The 22,891-nt window shown below is 35.1% G+C and overlaps 2 protein-coding genes across 8 annotated transcripts in view; one reads left to right on the plus strand and one right to left on the minus strand.

The window, feature by feature from the left end:
• The window catches only part of LOC130049150 (uncharacterized), a 51,986-nt gene extending 36,954 nt beyond the window's left edge, over nucleotides 1-15,032 (plus strand). The window contains exons 20-24 of one of the 4 annotated variants that reach the window (XM_056146355.1): nucleotides 239-404; nucleotides 5,062-5,234; nucleotides 7,771-7,865; nucleotides 12,886-13,008; nucleotides 14,588-15,031. In XM_056146355.1, the coding sequence (XP_056002330.1) occupies nucleotides 239-404; nucleotides 5,062-5,234; nucleotides 7,771-7,865; nucleotides 12,886-12,927 (476 nt within the window). In that variant the 3' untranslated portion in view covers nucleotides 12,928-13,008; nucleotides 14,588-15,031. Of the gene's footprint in view, nucleotides 1-238; nucleotides 405-5,061; nucleotides 5,235-7,770; nucleotides 10,250-12,885; nucleotides 13,102-14,587 lie in introns of those variants that run through there. The other 3 variants (XM_056146358.1, XM_056146356.1, XM_056146357.1) reach the window with 3 other exon arrangements.
• LOC130049154 (uncharacterized) overlaps nucleotides 1-22,662 on the minus strand; it is a 33,753-nt gene extending 11,091 nt beyond the window's left edge. The window contains exons 1-5 of one of the 4 annotated variants that reach the window (XM_056146365.1): nucleotides 22,582-22,662; nucleotides 16,970-17,058; nucleotides 13,318-13,576; nucleotides 12,325-12,576; nucleotides 12,077-12,214 (exon numbers count right to left, since the gene is read on the minus strand). In XM_056146365.1, the coding sequence (XP_056002340.1) occupies nucleotides 12,077-12,214; nucleotides 12,325-12,576; nucleotides 13,318-13,540 (613 nt within the window). In that variant the 5' untranslated portion in view covers nucleotides 13,541-13,576; nucleotides 16,970-17,058; nucleotides 22,582-22,662. Of the gene's footprint in view, nucleotides 1-12,076; nucleotides 12,215-12,324; nucleotides 12,577-13,317; nucleotides 13,577-15,532; nucleotides 15,963-16,969; nucleotides 17,059-17,198; nucleotides 19,574-22,581 lie in introns of those variants that run through there. The other 3 variants (XM_056146366.1, XR_008797659.1, XR_008797660.1) reach the window with 3 other exon arrangements.
• Between the last annotated feature and the right edge of the window lie 229 nt (nucleotides 22,663-22,891).

Here is a 22,891-nt window from a genome sequence, read left to right on the forward strand (position 1 = left end):
TCAAAATCATCACCTTTATCGATTGTTTAGATTTAATAAATATAAATAATAAATATAGAAAACTTATATTGAATTGTATAATGTAGTTTCTTTTTTTTCCCCCGCTTGTATATAATCAAATTTCATGAGATAAATTAAATTCGTATCCCCTTTGTTTTGTTTTATCACGTTCCAGAATAAGAAATATCTTGTGAATTGTGTCATATTCAATAACTATACATGTACTTGACAATTATAGGTAAAGACATCGACCTATTAGACTGTTCTAACATCACTTCGGTGTGGCAGTCCGACCCTTCCATTGAGCGCTGTCCTCAAGAAGACTGGACAGTGTTGGCTATTTCAGCATTGTACATGTTATTTTCTAATCTTCTGTTGGTCAACCTGGTCATTGCCATGTTTAGGTATGTCATATTTTGTATAAAAATGTCAGTTAATCTTATCATTTGCACCAAGCGAGTACTTTAAAACAGGTCCAAAATCATTGCTGTATTGAAATCCACGAAACAATGTGATAGCATACACCTATTTACTAGCTATGATGACAATAACATTGCACCAAGCGAGTACTTTAAAACAGGTCCAAAATCATTGCTGTATTGAAATCCACAAAACAATGTTATATTATACACCTATTTACTGACTATGATGACAATAGCGAGGTTTATTGTCTCCCAAGACAGCAACTATTTCGCGAGGTGCAGCCGAGCTTGTTATTGTGTTTGCTATTTTTACTTGTCCGAATAGTCAGAAAAAAGGTGTTTTATTATATAAAAGTAGACTTTACTTGTGTCAGATATGCCAAAGTGAAGTAAACTAACATTCGGCATTAGCCTAGATAGAATCGACCAAGGTGATTAGAGTGGCAAACTAATTAGAGTTATCAGATTTTGACGTCACAAAAAAGAAAAATATAACATCCGGTAAATAGTTTCGACATTATTCCCCTAGGGCAGATAGTTCAGAAGCTACTTTACGACCAGCGTTATCCAGAAGAAATAGCAAATTTATTCACCTAACATTTATATAGCAAAAACAGGTATAACATAATTTAATAAATATATCACTACATTTTTAAGTATTAGTTTATACTTCAGATTCTATTTTACGTACATTTGTTTCCATGCATAAAATAAGCCATGCAACTACCAAGATCGACCGAAAGAGAACACCTATTGTTTTTCAAGTCAAAAGGTCAAGGGTCAATCTACTCTGGACATAGGAATATAATGTCCGCTCAATATCTTGAGAACCATTTGCTTGAAAAACATGAAACTTAGCACAATGGTACGTCCTAAAAAGTAAAGACCCCTATTGATTTTTAGGTCATATGATCAAAGGTCAAGTGTCAAACTGGGCATGGCAATATACTAACTATTCAATGTCTAGAGAACCCTTTGCTTGACAGACATCAAACCTTGTACACCAGTACATCTTCAGAAGAAGATGACCCCCATTGATTTTCAGATAACATGGTCAAGGGTTAAACTAGACATAGGAATGTACTGTCCGTTCAATACCTTGAGAACCTTTAGCTTGACAGACATCAAACTTGGTACACTGGCACGTCTTCAGGAGAAGATGACCCCTATTGATTTTGAGGTCATATGGCCAAAGGTCAACGGTCAAACAGGACATTAGAATATACCGTCCACTCAATATCTTGAAAACCCCTTGCTTGACAGACATCAAACATAATACACTGGTACATCTTCAGAAGAAGATGACCCCTATTGATTTTGAGGTCACAAGGTCAAGGGTCAAACTGGATATAAGAATATAATGTCCGCTCAATATCTTTAGAACCCTTTGCTTGACAGACATCAAACTTGGTACACTGGTATATCTTGAGAAGAAGATGATCCCTGTTGATTTTGAGGTCACGTATTTAAATGTCAAGGGTCAACCTGAACATTGGAATATACTGTCTGCTCAATATCTTGAGAATCCTTTCCTTGACAGACATCAAACTTGATACACTGGTACGTCTTCAGAAGAAAAATACCCTTATTGATTTTGAGGTCACATTGTCAAAGGTTAAGGGTCAAACTTGACATAGCAATATAATGACCGTTCAATATCTTGAGAACCCTTTGCTTGACAGACATTAAAACTTAGTACATGGGTATATCTTCAGGAGATGACTCCTATTGATTTTGAGGTCACATGATCAAGGGTCAAACTAGACATGGAAATATACTATCTGCTCAGTATCATGAGAACCCTTTTCTTGACAGACATCAATCTTTGTACACTGTTACGTCTTCAGGAGAAGATGACCACTATTGATTTTGAGATCACATGGTCAAAGGTCAAGGGTCAAACTGGACATAGGAATTTACTGTCCGTTCAATATCTTGAGAACTCTTTGTTTAACAGACATCAAACTTGGTACACTGGTACATCTTCAGGAGAAAATGACCCCTATTGATTTTGATGTCGCATTGTTAAAGGTCAAGGGTCAAACTGGACATTGGAATATACTGTCTGCTCAATATCTTGAGAACCCTTTGCTTGACAGATATCAAACTTGGTACACTGGTACATCTTCAGGAGAAGATAAGCCCTATTCATTTTGAGGTCACATTTTCAAACTGGACATTGGAATCTACTATCTGCTCAATATCTTGAGAACCCTTTGCTTGACAGACATCAAACTTGGTATAGTGGTGTATATTCAGGAGGAGATGACTCCTATTGATTTTGAGGTCACATGGTCAAAGATCAAACTTAACATAGTAATATACTGTCCACTCAATATATTGATAACCCTTCTTTGCTTGACAGAAATCAAACTTAGTACACTGGTACATCTTCAGGAGATGATGACCTATATTGATTTTGAGGTCAAAAGTCAATTGTTGAACTGGACAGAGTAATATATTGTCTCCTATATTCTAAGAATTATTTTCTTAATTGACACCAAACTTCGTACACTGGTACAGCATAAGGAGTAGATGACCCCTATTGATTTTTAGGTCACATGGTTAATTCACTCTTGACATAGGAATCTGCTCAATATTTTGAATTGATGATACTACTATCAATTAAATGATGTGTTTGTATAACCCTTTTCAGTTTTGCACCATGGGGGTATATGTGTTTTGTGGAGTGTTTGTATGGGTATTGAAGTTGTGCATGTGGGATGGATTTTGATTTTCTACAATTTTTGAGAAAATTGCAAGTTGTTGAACTTAGTCTATTTGGAAATTAATATTCTATGGAGGGTACATAATTTGTCCGCCCAACTCCTCCAATAGTTTTCAAGTGAGGACCTTTTTTGTGGAGTGTTTGTATAGGTACTGAAGATGTGCATGCGGGATGGATTTTGATTTTCTACAATTTTTGAGAAAATTACAGGTTGTTGAACTTAGTCTATTTGGAAATTAATATTCTATGGAGGGTACATAATTTGTCCGCCCAAACCCTCCCACAGTTTTCCAGTGAGGACCATCTTATTTTGTGGAGTGTTTGAATGGGTATTGAAGATGTGCATCTGGGAAGGATTTTGATTTTCTTCCATTTTTGAAAAAAATACAGGTTGTTGAACTTCATCCATTTTGAGGAAATCTAGAATTTTAAGCTAAGACCCTTTGGTCTTATGAAAGTTTTTCACAGCCTCATGATGGCTGATAATACCTGAAGCAAAGTTATACAAATTATAGCACAAGAAAAACACTATATGTAAGCATTTCACGGGCGTATTATGTACCGTTTACGGTAATTTTGTTAAGGTTATCTTCGAGGACCGTGGTATTCACACCTTATGCCGATCGTTTGGCGATGGAACTTTCTTTACCTGTTTTTAACGACTTAGGTTTGTCGCGGCCGGGATTTGAATCCCGACCTTTCGCATGAGAGGCGAACGTTTTAACTTCTCGACCACCGTGGTGGTTTATAGATATAGGTCTATTGAAAAAAGCCGCATCAGTGTCACACAACCCCCTATAATTTTATAGCCTTATATGCACTGTGTGAAGTTTTACACTAAAGTACACGGCAACTGCAGCAAGAAATGGAAAACTGTAGAACATTGGTGAAAAATGTAAAACATAGATGATTTCGTGCTTATATGTTTGATAATCATTTCTTATTGAAAACGAGGTGATTTTAGCAGCGCTTATATTAAACGTTCAGTGTTTTACCGTTATTATCGCTTATCGTAGTATGATACACGTTCATTTTCTATTAAAGAACATTTTTTATTTATTCATATAGGCCATTTGATTACCTTATCCCAAGGAGCGATTTCGTTATGTTGTTATCCTATAAACATTCCAATCTAAATACCCAAAATTGTTTTAAAATGTTAGTTCCCCCATTTTGCAAAGGATATATTTTGAAGGTTGCTCAATGTATATGGATAAATGGAGTATGCCTTAACATACCCGCACTTCTCAATGAGGCAAAATGTTTACATTTTGCCATTTATTTCAAACTTAAAGTATGCACGTTGTCAAGCAGTATCATTACCATGAAAAGACGGATATAAGGAACAGTGATCAATCTCATAACTCAGAAGTAGGATCAGGAGTAAGCATCCCTATCGACCACTTACTAAAATGGTTTTTTTGTGGGATAAGAATTGTTTTCCATTTGGAAGTAGGTTCAAAAGTGTCTGAATATCTAAATCTGTCATATCTATACATGTATAGATGTACAGACTTTCTCTCAGATTTGATATTCTAGTGCGTTGAACACCCGCTTTGCAACCGGTTGGCTCGAGTTCGATTCTCAATCCCGGTGTCACGTCAAGCTATAAAAATTTAATGTAAGTGGATACAGTTTTGTCATCAAGCATTCGTCATTAGCAGTGAAAGTCATAGGTCTTGCGGATACGACTGTAATGCTTAAAGTGGTAACGGTAAAGAACCTTCATTGTGATGGCATTGTGCTTTACTCAAAGGTTAACATTTTTGACACTTTACTTAAATATAGTGAGGTCCTGATACGAGAATGAAATTCACGAATTGAGCACAAAACAATATACATACGAACAACTATATCCTTTTTTCATTTCTTTCAATGCCCTTTATTTTGGGATTTTAAATGTTTTTGCAGCTACACATTTGAAAGGGTGCAAGAAAACTCTGAAAAATTATGGAGATTTGAGAGGTACACCGTCATCAATGACTACGAATGGAGAATTCCTTCTCCTATCAACATTATATTCCTTCCGTATCGCTTTTGTTGCTGTCCAGGCCGGAAAGGATGCTGCCTCGACAAGTGCGAAAGTAAGATCTGATTGTGAATTAAAATGCCAGCTACATATATTCATCAGCCACATGTTGACATAAGTAACGTTGTAAACTGTGAACTTAGATAAGATTTACATTATGACTACTGGGTCGAGGCCTCTGCTGGTGGACTGTTAGTCCCCGAGGGTCTCTACAGCCCAGTAGCTAAGTACTTCGTTACTAGCTTGAAAATACGGATGTATATTTAATTGCTGTTATAAAATTTAGAAATTCATTTCAAAATTAAGGATTATATCCCTCATGCATAGCTCTTATCCTTGTACGAATTTGGCTCCACGTTTTTGGCACGCTTTTTTGGCTATATTTAGCTCTAAAACTTCATAGTTATTTCGGATTTCAAACATTTCGGTTGAGCATCACTGAAGAGACATTATTTGTCGAAATGCGCATCTGGTGCATCAAAATTGGTACCGTATAAGTTTTACATCCAATACAACACCACAATCCCAAATATATGCAGCCCTACGTATATTATAATTCACATATATGTTGATGTTCGACTAGAGAAAGATGAAAAGATGAAGAAAATAAGCAATGATCAATCTCATATTTCTCATAACGAATTCAGTATTAAACATAGGACACTAATGTACACAAGGACACAGCAGGAGTGAAATTAGTACCTAGGAGGACTAAGCATCTCATGTTGACCGGCTATGTCCGTCTTGAATCATATACATTAATCAGATAAGAAGGTTAATCCGTTGAGAATGACCTAACAATTGATATGAAACACACCAGACAACAATCAACCTTATCCTATCAAAAAGTTATTTCTAGATTTAATCATACATTAAATGTATGATTATAAAGAAGGTATGTGTGACCAGTCGACAGGGGATACTTACTCCTCCTAGGCATCTGTTCCCACCTCTGGTATATCCAGGGATCCGTGTTTGCCCAACTCTCTACTTTCTATTTCTTATGGGAGTTATGAGATTGATCAATGTTCGTTATCTTCACCTGTTCATGTTAAACCTAACATGGGTATTTGAATACAAACACATTTTTCATTCATTAGTGAGAATAATGGCGACGATAGTCATATTTCATAACGTCAAAATGGTGCGCAATGCCCTAATAAATCTGGAGAATGAACGTAAAGGTTATGTTCACTAATTCAAATATACTGTCCTCAAAGGCTATCGGAGTATGTGGTTATTCTGTATTTAGGATTTTAACGATTAACTGAAGATATCCCATCATGAATAGTTTGCTAAGTATAGATAGACCCATTATTTGTGATTTCGAGAAATACTCATCGATTTTGCCACACAATATGATAGAACGAACAAAATACTTTTGAAATATTATATTAAAAAGGTCTAAAATCAGCAATATATTCATTCACATTGTTCTTCTCTCGCATGGTTCGATGGGATATAATATCCTAAAGCATTAATTATTCGATATTTCTCTCCGCGGTTTAGGTACGATACTGTTATCAATAACATGCGGAAATATATTTCTCTGAGCATAGATAGAAATACATTAACTGTTCAGTAAACACATCAAAATGCTTACGTTTATTTTAGATCAAACCCCAATAATTTACAAAATTGCTTTTAATATGGTAGAAAAACAATCAAGTTATTAAATTCATATAATCTAAAGACAATTGCTTATCATCCAATACGTGTATGTCTACTGACGAAAAGATAAAATCAGCTTTATGAAAAAAGCATTACTTGATTCATACCTGGACGTCGTTCATCTGTATAGGTCTCTGACCTATCATTGTACTTCTAACATTACTGTACATGAAAGGTGACGATAACGAACAGTGATACATATCATAGCTCCTATAAGCAATACAAAATGGAGAGTTGGACAAACGCGAACTCCTGGGCACACAATAGGTGGAACCAGGTCCCTATGATGAATAGGCATCCCCTGTCGACCGGTCACACCCGCTGTGAACCCTATATCTTGATCAGGTAAACAGAGTTATCCGTAGTCAAAATCAGTGTCCCACAAACGGCATAACAATGGGTATCAAACACGTCAGGCAGCATTTAACCCAATGATACGTTGTATTGGCAAACTAGATCGTTATAACAACCATAGAATTTGCAAAATTCTGACTTTAAACGGGACCGTTGAAACCTCTGTACCATCAACTTGTTTGTCAGTAGCATGTCTCCACTTAACAACTGGCCATATGCATAATAAGCTCTTGCGCATCGAATAGGTTGAGAGATATAGATACTATATGCAGGTGATAATGGAATATTGCTACATAAATATGGGAAGTTGAGGATGGAGAAGTTTAAATCATCCCGTTTGTCATACAGTTGAGTTGTCAGTTTGCCGTTAATGTCTACTTTCACTAAAATAGCTAAGTATGAAGCAGAAGTATACGACTCTGTGTCTTTTATTTCGAGTTCGCCGAGATATATCGAATCGGTATATGGATGGAAATTATTAATGCGTCGTACATGTTAGTCTTTAGTGAAATCTGAATTGTTAAATAGAGTGGATGTATACGATTTCTTTTTCAATATCTTTATAGAGTGTTGCCGTCCCGGCAAAGTCAAGAAGAGAAAAAAGAAAAACAAAGAAGCCAAGGAATTCCGTAGAGATTTCCAACGGATAACAGCATTCGTAGTACGCAATAAATTGTAATGAGGAACCGAATAATTGTGGGAAGTTATCATGGAATATCAGAGACAAACTAAGCTTCGGAAATTTGAAACCTTTACCTTTGACGATTTAGGGGGGGGGGGGGGGGTATGCAAAATATGACATATTTCGAGCGTAAATTCCATTACATTCAGGAAACAATACGCGGGTATGTTAAGACAAAAATACACTCCATTGAGGAACCTACGTTGCAGTCTTTTACATATGTACTACGCCATCGGGAGGAGATACTGAATTTTTAAAACTATTTTGAATGTTCACATTAGAATAGTTTGTACCATGATACCATGATGAATATCCGCTTTGGTACAACGTCTCTGTATGAGTGAAATATTCTCGAGAGGGACGTTAAACAATATTCAATCAATCAATCGGTATAACGTCATTACATGAGTTTTATTGATAGATTATACATGTACTGTAAATTAACGTTAACCTAGCTGACGATAATAACGGCAAGATACCCACAGTTCACCAAAAGTGCCGCTAGAATTTTACCGCTTTTAGAAAAAAATTATTATCAAACATTTAAATACATTTCAGCGTGTTACGGTAACGTTCTAAAGTTTTCTTTGTTTTCATAACGGACAATTCTAACAACAATGTGCGTGTAACTAGTTAATTATATTTCATTCATTAGATTATATAAGTTTGCGCTGTAGTTTTATAGTTTTGTATTTCCATTACAGTTTATAGGATAGGGAACGTGGATCAACGTACTAAAAGGCGAGATCAAAAATTCAATGTCTGACAAAAAACTAACTTCGCATAATTTTCATCCCCCCCCCTTAAAACTAAATATGGTGAATGTTGAACATAATCGATTAACCGGTAAAAATATACGATTATATTTGTATTCCAAATCATATTTTCCTCTATGGACCAACCAATTTCAGCGTGTAAAACAATCTGTTCATATTGACTATGAACGGATTATGAAATAGTTTAAAGCACGCGACTGAGAGAGCGTACTATGATTTGGAAAAAAATACAAGTGTTACAAAGATCTCGCAGGTCACACCTCGATTAAGATTGTGAACTTATGTGGATTATCATCCCAATACCACGGCCTCCTACCTCCAAAATACAGTACATTGTGCAATGTTGATAAAAGGCAGATTTAGACGATGTGTAACGTCATGTATATGTGTTGACGTACGTCACAATACGACTGTGACAGGGGTTAGAGTTCGTTTTTAAAATGCAACAAAACAAAAACAATGCAAACAAACGGTTTTGAAATTGATGGATCCGAAGCTAATTGCACGTGATATTTATGTGCTTTGTGCTTACCCCCCCCCCCTTCCAACCTTTAAAACTTTGTATCAGTCAAGCCGAAAGCCTACATCAAAGGGGAGGCGAATTTTATTTATATGTGTAAACTTTAACAAGGGCCTAAGATACCATTTTTAATTATTATAATTAAAAGATTGCGATTATACAATCTGTTTCGTTTCGTTTCGGTAGGTTTCGTTTCGGTAGGGTTCGTTTCGTTTCAGTATATTTCGTTTCGTTTCGGTAGATTTCGTTTCGTTTCGGTTCGATTTCGTTTCGCACTTTACAGGTACCCCGCCTAATGTACATACGTACGGTACTCCAGGACTTAGTAAGCGTGACTAGCGCGGATGCAATGTACATGTGTTTGGCTTATTGTATTATAAACGAACTAAGCTATTGACGCATTTATGATCTACTGAACAATATTATATTAGAATTTGGAGAGTAAAGGTATTTAATTTCTATAGGCATATGGTTGTATGTATTGTAGGTTTATAAACCTTACATGTATATTTGAACTTGTACTGCTAGTTTTCATGATATCATTACGTACATGACGTAAATATTGTGATAGTTTATTGAACAATTTTTCTATTTCAAGGGAATAAAAGGATGAAAAACTCATTTTAGCGAGTTATGGGTTATTGTGTTGCCATGGCAACCATAACATCAGATCATACTACATAATTCAAAACTTAGTGTAGCAGTTTACTGGTCAATTTGTATTTTCATGTGAAGGAATGAATGAAAACTCAACAACAAAAATGTACCGGAAAAAAACCCAACAACATATTTTTGTGATTCATGGACTCATTTAGTTGCCATGGTAACTATAAAAATTTGTGACACTGCATAATTAGAAACTTATTTTTTTACATTTTGAAATTTTTATGAATTATATTCTAAAATTATGCGTAGAAATAGTTTTAATTTCCATTAAAAATTGTCTTCAAGTTTTAAGGAACATTTTACAATAATTACAGGTAGTCTACTGTAACTTATGTGCATCTTGTACTTCAATGTTAATGTACATGTATAATTATATTTACAATAAATGACACTCAATTTCATGAATGCATGTAATACATGTATATGAATACAACTATTCCTAAAATTTATTTAAATGATGGCTGATAGACATTTAATTTGTATGTTTTAGGTGACGAAAATGGTGAAAAACACATTTTTGGGGATTTGTGGGGTATTTTTGTTGTCATGCCAACAGTTACACCACATTTTAGTGCATAATTAAAATCTTCAAGATTTTTCCTTTCAGAATATGTAAAGGTTATATTACAAAAATGTGACTAGAAAGTGCTTTAATTTCAATTTGAAATATTTGTATCAGTTTTGAAGGAAAACTCGAAAATTTCTGGTAGTTAAAGGGTTAAAGGATCTTATCTCACTCTATATATATATATATATATATATATATACATGTATCTATCTATCTAGCTATATTTCTTGCTATGTATTTATCTGTTTATCTACATATCTATCTATACAGATGTTCTGATGTAAAAAATCAGAAAGAGAGTATATGTTGCGGATCTGAGAAGTTTGACTTTAATTAGATTGGCGAAAATAAATACACATATAACACACACAATCCCAAGTTTAAACTTCCATTATGACCCCGGAAATTTAACCAGATACACATTAGAGTAGGGTACTTGTGCATTAAATCAACAACTCGTAGCAGCGTGGAATCCAGAAGAAAAAAAAAATCCGAAAACTTTTGCTGACATCGAAACATCACAGGTTATAGGTGAAGTCTCACACACCTTCTTATGGTGCTTGGGTCACGTGGAAAGAACTGAAACTTCTACTGGATTAGGATTTTGTGCTAAATTTTAGACAGCTCAAATAGCAGAAAACACTAACTTCAGCTTGCGATTTTTTTCGAGAAATCAAAACCATGTTTTGAATTCATGACCCACCTCCCCTCTCGGTCTCGAAGTATACGCGCTAATCACTAAGCCACGTTTAAATTAATTTCTTGGGCAATATAAAAAATTGGCAATTTAAATTGGCGATAGAATGTCGCATTGATTTATTTGGCAAGGTTGTACATCTAAATATAGTGTATAAACTACAATGGTTGTAAGATTGGGTGTTTGGAATACTAACATCATTGAATGTACGCAATTGGAATTTCAGATATATATAAAAACATTTGAAAATGGCTACTCTTGGGTAATCCCTTTATATAACTCAGTGTTCCAAGAATGATATCCCATTTGGGAACCATACTTGTTAATTCTGAAACACAAAGATTGTTTGTGTTTAATATTTTTAAGAGCACTTTTGTATTAAATATGATAATTCTTGGCTTTCGTGCATTAAAGATAGTCTTGATACGTTTTGATTAATCGGGCCTTTATAAGCATTAACTTGTTATAATAATCAGTGTGCTTGTTGCCCTCAATAAATTATCTCTTTTTATTTGCATTTATCTCCTGTATGAAAATTGATATGTAGATATGATTTGTATATCTCATTTACCATTTTTGGGGTTGAGTGAAAAAAATAAATTGCATCCGTCATATTCTTGAAGACAATGCATATGTATTTTGGAGTTGACCATCCTCATTCTTAATAACCTTTTGACCTCGAGACATTACTGAAAACGACATAAAAGCGATGAATTGGTTGATCCGTATCTATATGAAAGATATTCGAAAGTTTTAAATAATGGTGCAGATCTTCCAATTGCTAAGATAGTTAAAACGTCACTCAGTTCAAGTACGTGGTTGTAACAACACAACACAGTGATATGCCCCGAGAAAACTCAATGTGAGTTTGGTATGTCAATGTCTTTGAGAGCTTAAACCCGAAGATATAAACTACTCGAGACAACATCAATAGGAGATTGCTAAAAACAAATATCCACATACCCTGACTACAGCGGAGACCTTGATATCCCGGTATACAGTCCAGGCAGTATCCCATACTGACGTCACATGCTTTCCCTTGACATTTGTCAAAACACGGTTGATCACAATTATCTCCATAATATTTCGGGTCAGGGCATCCTATTTATTAAAACTATCTCTCTAAACCAAGACATTTATTTTCACATAAATTCAAAAACATAAATCATGATAATGCAATTCAATCAAACTTCTGGATGTTTCAAACTCACCATAAACTTCCACTTCACACAGTTCATTGTATGCTTCATGCCAGTAATAGCTAGGATGGGTGACATCCGGTCTCCGTTCGTTGTAGTATATCACATATCGTCCGTGAACAGAACATCTTAGTGTCTGGTTCTCTACTGGTATACCGTTCACATTCTGTATTTCATGGAAACAAAGATGGACTTCATCCTTTGACGTGGTGGTGGAAACGTAAAAGAAGAATCCAGCAAATCGACTGAAGTACCGCCAAGGACCTTGTAAAACATACTCTTGAAATTGGAGAAGTCAGACGGATAAATAGATAGTTGGATGGATGGATGGTTGGATGAATAGATAGATAGATAGATAGATGCATATATACATACATATATATATATATATATATATATATATATATATATATATACATACATATATACATACATACGAGAATTTTCAAGAGAGAGAGAGAGAGAGAGAGAGAGAGAGAGAGAGAGAGAGAGAGATGCATACACATAGCAGACATATAGCTGTATTGGATTTTTGAATTATTATTACAATACCATTTTTACATTTTTTCAAAGGTGATAACAAGCCATCCATCCTTTCTCAAGCAAGCGTTATAATGAACGATAGCGCGGAAAATGGAGAGTTACGACGGATAACAGTATCCATTAAAGTTTAAAATAAGATGAACACAGAGTCAGGTGACAGCTTTTTGTAGTTGGACGCTATTCATGTAAATAGAATATACTTATAATTGAATTTTCAGGAGCGAGAATTTTCAAGAGAGAGAGAGAGAGAGAGAGAGAGAGAGAGAGAGAGAGAGAGAGAGAGAGAGAGAGAGAGAGAGAGCATAGGTAGTATATATGTTATCATTCATGAGTCTGATGGTATTTTCAATTTGACTTGTGTACTGTTTCTTACTGGCCATTATTAATCCTAATTTGTAAAAAAAAAAAAAAAAGAACTTTGAAATTTCAGAAAAAAACATGGTTTAAATATTAAACACTCACTCGGAAGATTATCCGTCCTATAGTAGATGTCAATATGACTGATGCTGATCACACTCTCCATGTCCACTCTCCACGTCGCTGTTATTTGACCTGGATCTGATATAGCACATTGGTTTCCTGATTCTGAACGGTCAGTATATTTTCCGTCCACAACCTTCGCTGTGCACCAGTTCACATGCAAGGTGAAGATAACGAACAGTGAAAGGTTCTTCAGGCCATTCATGTTGCTACCATGCTGGTTTTCTGAATGTCAGGTTTTCTACAATGGATCCACTTTGACCAACATAATTCAACATACGATCAATTCGTTAAGGTTGTCTTAATAAAATTTATAAAATTCATATATAGCAAATAGCAAAAATGAGCAGACAAACAAATATATACACTGTAGATGTACGTTTTTATATTATAAATTAATATCGTGTTATTAATATTTGAAAAATATCAAAATTATGACGACAATTTCATTATACACACTGTAATACCTTTCACACAGTAGCTACGTAGTTTGTTTTTTGTTGAAAAAACCCCGATCACTTACATTATTTTCTTGGACACCATTCTGTTAGATTTACAAAATATTTGACAGTAAATATGCAGTGGATATAAAATGCTTCAGTCGATAGTACTATGTTTAAATAGATATATATCAGAGTGAAAAATAAGGTATATTGGTATAGATTTTAGGGAAATAACTAACGTTGAGAATGGATGAGAGAGAGAGAGAGAGAGAGAGAGAGAGAGAGAGAGAGAGAGACTGTCATAATCGTGTGCAGGATTGGACAAAACAAGATGGTAAACAGCATTTCCAAATAAAAGTAGGCTCTTAAAACTATTCATTTTACCGACTTATTAGACGACGAATTTATGAATTTAAAACACTTCCTGGCCAGGGACGCATCATTAAGTTGATTGGTTGTTGAAATTCTTACTCATGTACACGTACAACTCTAAATTCATTGATCGAAGTTAACGATGTTGCCTCGATAGAATTCGAAGCGGGCGAAGATGTTTCTAGTCATGTTTTGATGCATTTTAAGAAAGATACTTTAGGTAAAATAGACTCTGCACATATCTTTTGATGAAAACTTAAACCAGTGTATGTGATTTGTCCCTTAAATTGCCTTGGTTAGATAGATATCTTGACTTGAACATTTGCTAATGTGCAGGATTGGACTGTGGTCGTTTCCACGATAAACGTGCCGGATTGGACCTCGATTTTGGTTCAGGATTGGACCCTTTCTTAAATACATGCATTTTTTTCTTGCAGATCCAGTCAGGAGCGGACTTCCTTAAGCTTAAAAGTTGCAAGTGAATGACGTGTGTTCTATTTTATGTCTCCTACTAAAACCATGATTTTGACAAACCTAAAAGAGCACGTGGAGCAAGGAACCATCAGTAAGCCGGAAGAGCCAGCTCGAAAATCTTTAAGTGTTTGAGAATTTCACCGCGCACATGAATCTAAACTTCTGCCACACGTTAGAAGGAGCCTTGTTCTCGAAGATCAACATGTTGAAAAGTCTTCATTTTGCAGAAGCAAATACATTTATATTGTATATACACATGTAGACCATGTTCGATTCCCAACCACTTAACATTTGTGATATCTGCATGGAATTATTAAAACTGAGCATGGTTTGACGTATAATAATCTCTTCAGGCATGATGGTTTACATTTCACAAAGCTATTCAATGGCAATAAAGACAATAAGATGTTGAGGTCTTCATGTTTTCAATACTTAATCATATGTCCACATGCACTTGTGCCTTTCATATGTATGCTTCTGCTGGAACCAGTTTTGATTGTTAAAGCGGGATTTATTATCTTTTAAAAAATTTCCCTATCATTTTAATTCTAATAATATTGAGTGCATATGTCGTGCAAGATATCGAGGCCAACTCACTTACAAGAATAATTACTTACGGCAAAAGCGTTTGTTGGAATGTAGTAAATATCAGCATTTTTGTATTTTAAAACCCTTCGTTTCTTGTAATTACATTGAATTCAACCTTAGAGTGCATATACTGATGAAGAAAATAAAAAGGATATTTTCTCAGAAATTCGCAATATCACTTCTGTAGCTGAAACATGAACCTAAATGAAAAGCAGTTTTGTCCATGGTGTTTCTTCTTCTTCAATATTTGCTGCTCAGATGAGAGGTTACTCTTCAATACAATTCTTTCACCAGTTGTTATTAGTTCAATACAAACGCAATAACATTGAAATATATTTAATAACAATTAAGTAAAACTTAAGAACACTTCTGGTTCAATGAAATAACAAATCAGCATGTGTAAAATGCAATGTAAAAGATTAGTAGTATCTCTGTAAAACAAAACATAATACCGTAAAAATAATCGTTTCATAATGTACATATAGAACAAACGGATATATAAAACGGCTGCCATGGTATATGTATGCACCTCGTTTATTCAGAAAACAATGTAATTTTTTTTTACTTCGTGTTTCTTATATAATGTGCAAACGCGTGTGTTACACTGGTCACAAACGAAGACAATTTCTCTGATTGATGTTTCCTTTTTACATGCCTACGCAATTCAGAATTGGTCTTGAATTCCTCACCACAAATTTCGCACATTCGAAGTGTACCAATCTCATGGAATGAAGTTCTAGGGCTTGATACCTGAAACAAAGGAGAGAATCTAAATAACAAAGTTTGGAATTAGGGAATATGTAAGCGGGTTAATTGAATTTAGGAAACGTCGAATTTATATTGTTACAGAGGATTATAAAATGATGACAATTTCTCGCGTGTTTTATAGGTCAAAATGGCCTTATATATCCTGGATACGAACAGTCAACGTTACATCTGTCGTAAGCAAAGATTGATGATTCATGTATAAATCTGCTATATTGGTTCAATTTCAAGGAGATAGCGAATGGATATTTTTACAGTAGCAATTGTCGTCGTTGGGAACTTAAACGACGATGTAATTTGAAAACAGTAAAAATAATATAATTCAAAATACACCATGATCATGTTGGAAATGTCTGAAAATGTAATAAGCTATGTTAATCAAACTAAAATATGATAAAGTGATGTCGAGATTCGAAAATATAAAGGATTTTGAAAATAAAGATAAAAAGAGGGTACAATCCTGAACCAAAATCGAGGTCCAATCCGGCACGTTTATCGTGGAAACGACCATAGTCCAATCCTGCACATTAGCAAATGTTCAAGTCAAGATATCTATCTAACCAAGGCAATTTATGGGACAAATCGCATACACTGGTTCAAGTTTTCATCAAAAGATATGTGCAGAGTCTATTTTACCTAAAGTATCTTTCTTAAAATGCATGAAAATATAACTTGAAACGTCTTCGCCCGCTTCGAATTATATCGAGGCAACATCGTCAACTTCGATCAATGAATTTAGAGTTGTACGTGTACATGAGTAAGAATTCCAACAACCAATCAACTTAATGATGCCTCTCTGGCCAGGAAGTGTTTTAAATTCATAAATTCGTCGTCTAATAAGTCGGTAAAATGAAAAGTTTTAAGAACCTACCTTTATTTGGGAATGCCGTCTGCCATCTTGTTTTGTCCAATCCTGCACACGATCATGACAGTGAGAGAGAGAGAGAGAGAGAGAGAGAGAGAGAGAGAGAGAGAGAGAGAGAGTATCTTACCATAAGTTTCCGTGTGTATCACAAATAACATACAGAGGGACACGGTGGGTATCACTGTGACATTTCGACAATCGGGAAAATGTTTTCTCCTGGAAGTATAGTGCATACATAGTATATTATAAGAAAGATGAAAATAACAAACACTGATAAATTTCATAAGAATGTTAGATAAACATTGTGAAATATTGACAAACACTCAAAAATCTCCCTCATAGCTGCCAATATTTACCACCAAGACTTCAATAAATATGACCAATGGCACTAACAATGCCTCCGTGGCCGAGTGGTTAGAGCTTCGCGCTCAAAATCACACGGCTTATCACTTCTGTCGGCGCGGGTTCGAATCCCGCTCGCGCCGGTAAGTGAGAAAGTTTCCCAGTTTACTTTCGGAATATCGGTGGTCTCTTCCCAGGTACATTGTATCTGGGTTCTCTCTTCCACCAATAAAAACTGGGCGCCACCATATAACTGAAAAATTGTTGAGTGTGGCGGAAACAATCAATCAATAAATCAATCAATCAAATTTTAGGAACGGTCGGTCTCTTTTTCAGGACGATATGATATTTACATAAAAGAAAGGCATCTAAAAAGAAAATGAATTTTAAAGATAAGCAAACTAGCAGTAAAACAAAGCTATACAAGTTGAGAAAAAAGAAATTATCAACATAGGCTACATCAATTTGTAAAATAGTTCTTCGGATTTTCAAACAAAAAAGGTGAGGCGAGAGGGCGAAATTATTTTACAAATATTATTTTTAATTTTGGAGATAAAAATTATGATGCGAGCGAATACAAGAAATAAAAATATTTTTAATTGAATTCAGTGTGATTTTGAAAAGGGGGCGCTTAAAAATAAAGATTTAAAATCATCAGATATCATTTGTTTACTCCACATAAACTTAATATTTTTTCAACTTTGTTGATATAGTTTACAATAAATAATAAGTATTTCAGGTTTCAAAGACTTATTTTCTTTGTACCTAATACATGTACTTTGCAACACTAACTGATGAATTTTATTTAACATTTCTACAAACTTTCGATTCAGAGATATGCATATTGCTAGGGAAATGTCCAGATTTTAAATCTCCATTGCATCACTTTGAACATTTTCTTGCATTTTGATAGAACATCACCAAACCTTTTGTGAATTTGTCGCTAACTCTCGGTCCGGTTTAAAGTAGTCCTCAGTACCCCTTGCTTGTCGTAAGAGGCGAAAAAATGGGGCGGTCCTTCAGACAGGACTGCAAAAACTCAGATCCGTGTCACAACAGGTGTGGACCGATAAAGATCCCCCCTGCCATAAGCGCTGAGCATAGGCCTAAATTTTGCAGCCCTTCACCAGCAATGATAACATCTTCATGTGAGTGAAATATTCTCAAGAGAGACTTTATACAATATATAATCAATCAATCAATCGTACCCTGTCGATGTTCTCTAAATAGTAGCATCGAATAGCACTTCAAACGTTTCATCGGCTTCCAGTTCGATTACAGCATAATGAAGAACTTCCAATCCAGTGTTATGAAGTATCGTACATATCAAAGATAGACATCCTGAATAATTTAACCGTATTGCACTGTTAGGAAATTTCTCGAGAGCCCGCGCTTCTGTTATTTGTCAGCACATGCATCAAGGTCATTTGTGCGCTTGTTGTAAAAAGTCGAAAATATTTTATGGATATTTTTTAACACGCGGGCGGATATTATTTTTAGATAATATTATAATTTGGATTTATTACAAATAGAAGCGGCGAATCCGACGAACTAGATTACAAATTGGCATGACCATATCGGAATCAGAAATTCTTACACGGAGCAATACTTGTTATTGGCTGTATAACGGCAATATTATTTTCTTCATTTTAACAGCGCGTACATATTTAAGGTAGATACGGATAGCAGCTACGCAATTAGTATAATTGTGCATTTGCATGTGAATTTATTTCTCGGAATTCCTTACATTGTCGTAGAATAATGGAAAAACAAAAAGGGTCTCCGAAAGTGTTGAGATTGACGCAACGGTAGTTAGAGAAGATTAATTTACATCAGGAATAGTATACGTCAATATAGAAGTAATAGTAGATCAGATGTTTCGTCAGTGTGGTACTTTTTACCAATCGAAATGTAAACCTCCACCATACCATACATAGTTGCGCTACGAAAACAAAGATACCAATACATCATAAAATCAGAGTACTGCGTGATTAAATACGGTTTAAATAGTCATTGAAAGTTTGAACCAAACTTCTTCTGAGAAGAGGGACTCGGTGGATGCAGTGAACTTGGATAATGAAATCATAATTTTGTTTGGTATGTGAAAAAAGTCATAAATCGAATATGTATTCAACTCATATTTCCTCGTCTATTTCACAACTCGAATTATGATATCATCTATAAGCTCAAACACACGGCTTTAAGTGCATTATGAAAGGCGAAGTTAACGAACGGTGATTAATCTCATAACTCTTATAAGCAATATAAAATGGAGAGTTGGACACACCACGGGTAGGATTAAGTGCCTAAGAGGAGTAAGCATCCCCTGCCCACCGGTTATGAATTTGTACATATCAATGTATTCCATTGTATTCCAATGCACCCAAAAGTACAACTTCCACATGTTAATGAATGTAGTCTATATAAGACCTTTGTAAAAAAGAAAAATGGGTGGGGGGGGGAATAGAAAACTATTGTTTCTTATGAAAATAGTTTAATTTGAACTAATTGAATCAAGGTAAGAAAAGAAATATACATTTACTATATAATGGTATGGGTGATGAAAACCGGAAGGGGGGGGGGGCATGTGTAACACTAACATTCTCTGTAGTGCAGCTGTAGTATAGATCCTATAAATTATGTCTTCAAATTTCATTGACCTAGGACATATATCGAACCAGGGGGTTTCATGTTGCACTCATGCATTTATGTCCACAAAACGTTTTCGTCAAAAGGATAGAAATTCACAAGTCTCCTTGTGTCCCACATATGTAAATATATGTATTGAATATAAGATAAGAATGTCCTTCTCCTGTGCCACTCTTGAAAAGAAAAACCGAGATCTGATGACTCTAAAGTTGAGCTGTGTTGCTTCAATTAGAATGAGCTGTCAGCTTATCAAAAGATATAAGTTATCTCATATTACATTATATACTTATATATTTCCCTATAATACAAAAATAAATGACGGGTACATGACGTAATGTATATTTTTGTATTATAGAGAAATATATGTCAATGTTTCAATCTTTCATCTATAGCGTATTATTACGTACATTATGTGGTGTTGGCTTTCACGGTCGTTACAAGGCTGTTTTATACTGATATATAATTGAGAAAATACTAGTTGTACATGAAGTTTCACAAACTTCTAGCTATTCATAACACTCCAAGCTGGTGCTTTATAATGAGCGTCCGAAGAACATGTACGGCCCGACGCCGGATTTGACAATAGAACCAGGGAGCACCCCGTTAAAGAGCAAACGACTTAACCGCTAAGTGTCATAAAAAAGTACTACACAATTAGAACATTGTAACGGCAGTGACTGTCTTCATGTTTAAAACATTGTTGTGACGTCAGTTCTTTGTCATGACAGTGCTTTATTTTTCATACTGTACTGAACATAGTCCAGTATTATTAAGAGCAGGCCAATATTATGAGAATTACTGGACTGACAGTAAAAACCAGGAAAAAAGACCACTCTTCGTTCTGCGAGAAAACATATTTATTATACATCAAATACAATATTCAAGGCGTGAAATATTCCAGTAAATTATACGAAATGAGTGTTTCATGTATAATCCAATTTCCCCGTATATGAAATCGCTTAGGCACCACAGTTATAAATCCATGTCACAATCATTCATTTAAACACATGCACATTAAAATCGCAAATTCACTGTTACATCCCCGGCAGTGATGTTTATTTCTTTCTTCGGCTCCGGTGGGGACACTGGACGGTTTCTGAATCAAATCACTTACACTCTGTAATTGTTCCTCGGAGGTGCGTTTGTAGTTGCGAATCACAGATGACCTGTAACCACTTTTTTTCCGCTATAAGTTGCTCGTCAACACTCGCAGCATATAGGCGTGTAGCGGCAGTAGCCCGAAGAGAGATTTGTAATCCTGCCTCTTTAACATTTTGGCCACAATCTATTGCAGTTGATGTACCCCGACTGGGACGTCGTACCATACATTCCCCTTAGGAGCGATTTTTGATCTGAGATAAAATGCATTGCATTTTCCACTTCTGAGGCTACAAATGATTAAAAAGAAATTTGTATACAACAAAAATGAAACAAGCAAAATAAATAATGTGCAAAAAAGTTGTAAATATATTTAGGAGAATCTTTAGAAATAATGAATAATCTTACCGCAAACTCATGTACTTTTCAATCATTTGAATCCATTTCTTCAAGGCACCCGGACTAAATGCTAAAAGAAGGCTGCGGCTTCTGTTTTTATACCAGTTATAGACCTACGTATCAGTATCATATCAGGGTTCCCAGAAAGGAATGTGGGAAACCAATGTTTTGTTTTTTCTAAAAGAATCTTTCCGAACACCCTTTACGTAGCCTCATTCACCCAAAAAAGAAAACCAGTTTTGTTGAGTACAGTCTTCAGACAATAGAAGCATTCGAATCGCTTTCCATGAAGAACAAAACCCTGTTTTGAGGAGTATCGTATTATGACAATTGAAATGATGAGGTAACAGTTTTTTGTGAATTTAAGACAAAAGTTGACCTTATGTGCCATTAAAGTTTATGAATTCCTAATATATTTAAAAAATATTAAAAACAAATCAGAAACGAAAGGTGTAAATATATCTGTCTATACCAATGTATATTTGTACGTGGGTTTTTTGCATTTAAATGCATTTGTTTTTAGATAGAACAATGTTTTAAGTAAGATACAAAACTCCGATGGTCAATTGTGTCAGATACGGGACTGATCACTCGCCGCTACGCGGCTCGTGCCAGTTCCGTATCTGACATAATAGACCATCTTCGTCTTGTATCCCTTACATATTCTCCGACATCCGTTGTTTCCTGTATGCATGTATTTCTTCTTAATTAAAACAAAGGACGAATGAAAGCATGTTGATTGTTTATGTTTCGTGTTCAATTACACGGGCTTTGAAGGTCTGCGTATTTTACGAGTAAGGCCTATGAAAGGCGAATATAACGAACAGTGATCAAGGTCGATACCATTTGATATTGTCGTTATTTAAATGCCAAAGACGCAGACATTGTCGGTAAATTGTGAGGTAATTATTTCTTAACCTTTTTAAAGCTAGCTCATTACACCACTTTTTGGCTCGTTAACACACATATGAAGTATGGTTTCACCATGGAATGAGTAACAAAACCCTCCACTAATTTATATAAATTGTGGGTGTTCTTTTCTGGGGGAGAAGATAATATGAAGGGTATTTTGTTTACAAATACGATATTTGATTCAATAGTCCACAACCGATTTACTTCCTTGGTTGAAACTCAAGTATCATACACAGCAAAATAATAATACACATGTATATACTTTGTACTATTGACTTCAAATACTCTCAGACCAAAATTAAGTTTATCTTACATGTATACGTTTTTTTTTATTCTTACCTTAAGACGGTGAATGAGTACACAAGATGCATTATCTCAATGTATAGCACGGAGTGGGCTGTCTTGGGTACATCTTATACCAGGAAGTTTATTTTCGCTTCACTGGGCTCAATATACTTTAGCAATACACCTGTAGAAATTTCAATGCTTATTATATTTTGTGACGTGAGATGTTCTGAGGATTATAAATGAATGCATTATACGAGTACTTCTGCTGTCTGATGTTTCATACTGATTGTTACACCGTTCTTGGCACACTAATTTTGACTACGGATAACTCCGTTTACAAGATCAAGATATAGGACTCACG

The sequence above is a fragment of the Ostrea edulis genome, chromosome 8, assembly GCF_947568905.1.
Source record: "Ostrea edulis chromosome 8, xbOstEdul1.1, whole genome shotgun sequence".
Taxonomy (NCBI): domain Eukaryota; kingdom Metazoa; phylum Mollusca; class Bivalvia; order Ostreida; family Ostreidae; genus Ostrea; species Ostrea edulis.